Source organism: Urtica dioica, chromosome 9 (genome assembly GCF_054948205.1).
Source record: "Urtica dioica subsp. dioica isolate 48M chromosome 9, U.dioica_male_clone48M_v1_H2, whole genome shotgun sequence".
NCBI classification, from domain to species: Eukaryota; Viridiplantae; Streptophyta; class Magnoliopsida; order Rosales; family Urticaceae; genus Urtica; species Urtica dioica.
In genome coordinates, this window is record NC_142764.1 from 14661136 (window position 1) to 14667823 (window position 6688).

At 43.5% G+C, this 6688-nt stretch overlaps 1 protein-coding gene across 1 annotated transcript; it reads right to left on the reverse strand.

Moving 5' to 3' along the window:
- Positions 1-4435: 4435 nt before the first annotated feature.
- LOC149385177 (uncharacterized) lies at positions 4436-5224 on the reverse strand. Its single transcript, XM_089626262.1, has one exon. The coding sequence runs from the start codon at positions 5222-5224 to the stop codon at positions 4436-4438; it is 789 nt and encodes a 262-aa protein (XP_089482388.1).
- Between the last annotated feature and the right edge of the window lie 1464 nt (positions 5225-6688).

The following is a 6688-nucleotide window of genomic DNA, read 5'->3' on the forward strand; positions in this document are numbered from 1 at the left end:
ATGGCGATGGTGATCGACGCTCGTCACTGCGATCTTTGCCTAGTTGAAGAACGCTCGGCTAGGGTTTTGAATAACCATCAACATCATGTGATTCCCAGGAGTTCTTACTAGCAATGATTTTTTATTTTTTTTCAGATTCGCTATGGTTTGGGAATGAAGATGTAATTGTGAATCAAATAATAACTTTTGTTGTTGTGTTTGAATGAATATATAAACATAATTGAATTTTTGTTGTTGTTTCAATTGGTTTGTTTTCGAAAATATGAGTTTCAATTGGTTTATTCAAATATTGATAACATAAGTTTGATTCATGTTTTGTGGCTTTCAACTTTTTTTTTTGTGTGATTAAACAGTAAGTTGATCGATCGTGATGGTGGTGATGGAATAGGTTAATGATGGGCTGGGGAGAGGGAGTTTCTTTTAAAACAATCTTTTCTTTATTTTTAGAATACATATATGTGTGTGTGTGTGTATATATATATATATATATATGTGTGTGTGTGTGTGTGTGTGTGTGTGTGTGTGTGTGTGTGTGTGTGTGTGTGTGTGTGTGTGTGTGTGTGTGTGTGTGTGTGTGTGTGTGTGTGTGTGTGTGTGTGTGTGTGTGTTGAATTGATTTTTCTCATCAGATAGTCAAAGTCATTTCAGATGTTGACACGTGTTTGAACGTCTAATTTAACAGTAGAGGTTGTAACGGAGGGAAAAAATCTCGAATTTGAGTACTTTTCCCACCACTTTTTAACAATGGAAACATAAGTGTAACAATCTGTAAACATTGAGTCTTTATGTCGCCATTTCCTCTAAAAAACATAAGCTTTAAAAATTCTAGGGAAGTATATGCCTCGCCGTCCCTTAGTTGCTCCGCCAACATATACAGTTTATTTTTGTGCATTTGAAACAATAGGAAAATTCAGTCATTAACTTTTCCAATAAATTTATGAAATCATGAATGAATCTCTTATTCACAACAATCCTAGTGCGATATTTTACTCAGGAAAATATCTTGCCATTTTTTCACTTTGTTTTCATTTCCCGAAATGTAAAACGCATGAGAATAATATCAAATATATTATGTTCATGCACTATATTCTCTAACAAACTATTTTATCTCTATCAAACATATAGCTTATTCGATATAATGTGAATAATGTAGGAACCGCCCTCATCATTTAGACCCAAATTCTTGAGCCCATGATTATTTGTTGGACCAAAAAAAAGATCACTCTCATTGTCTAAGGACGATCTAGCCCTGTTTGACAGATCTTTAAACAACTCAATTTATGTTGTTTAATGCCACATCATTTACGAACCATTCAAAAGAACCTAATTGGGACGGAAAGCTCGATCTATCTAACTACCTTGACCCTTTAGATAGACTAAGATCCCGAAGTGCAGCATGTCGCCCAGAGGAATCGGTCTTCTATACTCATTCATCAAGTTATTGCTCACCTCTCGGATTTAAGAAGACATAGTCACGACGAGCTGGAAGCAAGAAAGACAGTTCAAACATGTGTTTCCGAGACATGCCTCGATTGACTATAAATTCATTTCATCTTAAAAGAAATGGACACAAATTTTCTTATAAATGCTCATTGATTTTCTCTCAGTTTAATAGAACTGTCGAACTCAACTCACTTGTTATATCTTTTTCAATTAATAATAATATTATTATTTCCCTTTCACTTCGCATTATTCTATTTACAAATCAATTCATATAAATCATAGATTAAGCTTATCTTACATTCTTATACGACGAAATCTTTAGATCCACAAATATAAATTTAAAACGGCTCCATATTTAAATTGTTGTTTGTTGACACCTGATTTCGGCATCAACAAAAACATCAAAATAAGATAAACCATGGCTTAACTAACTTTACTTAATTTAAATAGATATTAGATTCCTATTTAAATAAATATTTATACAATCAAATGATGAAAAATACTATGTCAAGTTTACAAGCCCCACACATACACGCGGTTGTGTGAACAATGCGAGTTTCTTAGACCAACTCTAACCCACACTAAATTTGGTGTGAGAAGTGACACGTGGTGTGAGTTTGCTCCAATCCACATCAAATTCTACACCAAATTTGGTGTGAAGGAATGTTGATGTCGATTTCAACGATCTCAAATTATAATATAGTATATATATTTGATTTATTATAAGTATGAGTTTCAGAAGACATCGTATAAGAAGCGAAGGAAATTCAAAAGAAATGGACCGAAACGAATATAAATGCTCAAAGTTTTTATTAATAATTGAATAAATCACAGACTAAGAGATGGCGAAGTGCCGAGCTTAACAAGGACGAACTCGAAGAAATAAAGAAATAAGAGATTGAAAGTAGTAATCAGCTTGCGTGTGCGAAATTTGACATATCGGCTTCTATTTATAGTCGAGGCTGGTTTGTTGAAGTGGACACGTATTCGTCAATTCGGCTCTGCCACGTCACTAGTCAAAGTTATCTCAGATCTGGTCTTCGCGGCGGATCCGATGTTGATGCCAATGTGGCCAGTGCGTCTGCAGAGGTGTTTTCACCCCTAGGGATTCGCGTTAGAGAAAATTGCTTGAATTGCGCTGCAAGGTCTTTTACGACCTTCAAATAGGCTTCCATCCGCTCATCCCTTGTTTCGTATTCGCCGGAGTATTGATTTGCTACTAGCTGAGAATCGCAATAAGCATGTACTTGCTTTGCTCCCACTGCTGTGACCAATCTTAGTCCGGCTATTAGTGCTTCATATTCGGCTTCGTTGTTGGATGCAACGAAGTTGAGTCTGAATGACTGTTCGATGACCTCGCCGTGGGGTGATGTCATGTGTATTCCTACCCCTGCCCCCTGTTTCGATGATGTGCCATCCACTTTCAGTGTCCAAGTGCCATCATCCTCAGTCACGGCTGGGTCTTCTCTTGGGAGTTCGATGAGGAAATCTGCTAAAACCTGAGATTTAGCGCAAGTCCTAATTCGATACTCAATGTCGTATTCGCTTAGCTCTACTGCCCATTTGGTCAGTCTCCCTGACTGGTTGGGGCTGTGTAGGAAACTTCTTAGCGGTTGGGTTGTCATTACTATTATGGAATGGGATTAGAAATATGGCCGGAGTTTTCGTGCTGTGAAAACTACGGCTAATGCCAATTTTTCCATGATAGGATATCGGGTTTCGGCATCGACTAACGACTTGCTCACATAAAATATGGGTCGTTGGTTCCCTTTCTCTTCTTTGACGAGCACTTCACTAACCGCTGCCTAGGAGACGGCAACGTATAGGTAGAGTGGTTCTCATGTCAAAGGTTTTGCTAGGATCGGGGGTGTCGATAGGTATTCCTTTAATTCTTTAAATGCTTTCTCGCATTTTTCGTCCCATTCGAGTTTCTTGTTTCCCTTTAGGAGTTGATAGAATGGGAGGAATTTGTCTGTGGATCGAGAGATGAAGCGATTGAGGGCGGCGATGCGGCCCGTCAATCGTTGCATTTCTCGTCTATTTCGGGGCGAGGGCATTTCCCTTAGGGCGTTCAGTTGGTCTGGATTTGCTTCAATTCCACGCTGGGTGACTAAGTACCCAAGGAATTTCCCAGCACCCCGAAGGAGCATTTAGCAGGGTTCAGCTTCATTTGGTATTTATTCAATACCTCGAAGCACTCCTGCAAGTGCCCTACATGGTCACAATCTCTTAGGGACTTGACGAGCATGTCATCAATGTACACCTCCATTGTCTTTCCTATTTTTTCTTTGAACATTTCGTTGACTAACCTTTGATAGGTGGCGCCAGCGTTCTTAAGTCCAAATGGCATGACCTTGTAGCAATATGTGCCTCGGTTCGTTATGAATGCCGTTTTTTCTTAATCGTCCGGATGCATTAGGATTTGGTTGTATCCTGAGAATGCATCCATGAATGAAAGCATCTTATGTCCCGCGGTTGCCTCCACCAACTGGTCGATGTGTGGCAAGGGGAAGCTGTCTTTGTGGCATGCCTTGTTCAAGTCAGTGAAGTCGATGCACACCCTCTATTTTTCGTTTTTCTTTTTTACGACGACGGTGTTGGCCAACCAGTCCGGATATTTGACTTCGCAGATTGAGCCAGCCTTGAGGAGTCTTTCAACTTCGTCGTTAACTATGGATGCCCTGTCGGGACCAAGTTTACGTATCTTTTGCTTTATCGGCTTGAAACTTGGGTCTACGTTAAGCTGATGTGACGTAACATTGATACTAATCCCTGGCATATCTTTCGTCGTCCAAGCGAAGGTAGATTTATTTCGTTTCATGAAACAAATCAACTCTCGTCGTACGCCTCCCTTAAGCTCGGCTCCGATTCCCACACACTTAGAGGGGTCGAGGCCGTCGAGCTGTATTTGTACTGTCATTTCAGTACTCGGGGAGTCTTGTTCTTCAAGTTTAGAGCCTTCATTTTCTGTTGGCTCTATGTTTGTTAATTGTTATTGCTTCCCACTAATTTCTTTAATATTTTGCTTATGGTTAGTGAGGTAGCAGCTACGGGAGGTCGTCTGATTATCTCTTATATCACCTATCCCTCCAGGCGTGGGGAACCGGATACATTGATGGAAGGTAGAGGGGACGGCCCTCATCCGATGTATCCATGGTCGCCCCAAGATGATATTGTAAGGGGAGAGGCATTCCAAAACTTGGAATTCGACTATCTTATATATTTCGTTGGTCTTTACAGGCAGCTTGATAGTCCCTATTGATGGAGTGGTCAACCCGTTGAAGCCTGTTAATTGGGTCTGCTCCTTCTCGATCTCAGATTCTTCGATTCCCATTCTTTTAAGGGTATATTTGAAAATTAGATCTACGGAGCTCCCTCCATCGATTAGGAGTCGGGCGACTTCGCAGTTGGACACGTCGATTGTCATTACGAGCGCGTCGTCATGCTGGTCTGCTGCTTCGATGGCTTCTATTTCGGAGAATGAGATTTTAACATCATGTTCCTCTCCGATCTTGATGGTATTATTCATCAGCTGATGCTGATGAGCCTTTATCGAATTAACTGAGATTTTGCAAAACTTCGACCCACCCATTATGAAGTCGACTCGGTGTTTTGCCGCGGTCGGTGGGGACTCCGGCTCCCCTTCTTCGATGGGCCTAGATCTTTTTGGCGAAGGATTGCCTCTGCCGCGGTTGTTAAAAACCTTCTTTTTGGGTGGGGGACCCAGGTCGATGTTTTTTAATTCCCTTTTTCCGTATTTTTCGGCCAGCACTTTGCGCATGGTTTCGCAATTTATTGTGGCATGGCCGGTGGCCTGATGGAAGTCGCAGAACGCGTTTGGATCCCTAGTCCATTTTTTTGCCTGGGGACCTCCCTCCTTGCTCTCTTCTCCTATGTTGAAAGAGAAACCCGGAGGGGTGTGCTGCTTCCTAGCCTGTGGACCGACCTCTTATGGGTTGGACCTCCGGGGATTGTTCCCAGCGCTTACGGGGAGTACCCATGTGTTAGCGTGGGGTTTCTTTTCGGCCGCACGCTGTTTTGCCAAGAAGGCGAACTCATCCTCGGCCTTAGCGTAGTTCGCAGCTTTGTGGATTGCGTCCTCCAGTGACAGGGGTCGGTTCAAAGTCATCTCCAGTTTGAACCTCGATTCGTGCCACAGTCCATTCCTCAGAGAGGTTATGGCGGATTCAGGCTCGACATTGGAGATTTTCGAGAGGACGTCCTTATAGCAGATCATATAATCTTTTAATGACTCATTTTCCTTCTGCTGAACCCCACATAGGTCCGCTATCGTGAGCTCGTCTTCGACGAACATCGAGTACTGTTTTAGGATAGCTGTCGATAGTTTGGCGAAACTATCGATGGAGTTCAGCTCGAGCCTGGAGAATCACTCTAAAGCGGCTCCAAACAAACTTTCAGGGAACAGCTGGCAGTATCCTGCCTCTTGTTCACTCTCTGTCAGCATTGCTCGACCCATCGCAATCCTGAAAGACATGATATAAGCTTTCGGGTTCGAGGTCCCATTATACCGCGGGAGTCGAGCTTTCCCGGCGTCTCCAATAAAGACGTCCGTGTTGTTTTTTGTGAAAGGGGTTCTTCCCGTTTCGGCGACAAGTCGGTCTATCTCGGGGGCCGAGCTGGTCGCACTGTGAAATTTTGAGCGGACAGCCTTCAGCTCGGCTGTTACCGACTCTTTGAACCTTTCAAATTCTGTCGTGCTGGGTTCGCCCTCTTGAAAGTGGCGAGATCCCGTGCTTATTGGCGTGACCGTAGTGACCTCGCCCCGATTAGTTCGCGTCCGGTTCTGCCCGCCGAAAAATTTGGGGGTGAACGCTGGAAAGGTCGTCGCAGAGCGAGGTCCGAAGTCCGCTGGGAAGGATCCCGAAGGTGTTCCCGCTGGCGGTGGCGGGGGTAGTCCGTTTGGATCGATCAGGGCTTCTGTGGTGACCTCTTCCGTACCTCCCCCGAGTTTGTGAGCTCAAGCCTGGGGGCTGGTCCATGCCCTGAGAGACCTGGATCCCGGCGAAATTAATCCAGACGGACTCCAGGGGGAAGAGCCCGGCTCGTCTGCGCGGCTGACGCCATGTTACGAGCGGACTCCTGGGCGGTCACCTCGCCGGGGTTCGGATGTTGACCCGGAGTATTTTGAGGGGTCAAGAGGGAATCTAACCGGGCATTAAGGCTCCGGTTGGTTTCTTCTTGACTTTCTATTTTTTTGTTCAGCATATCCAGGATTGCCCTGATC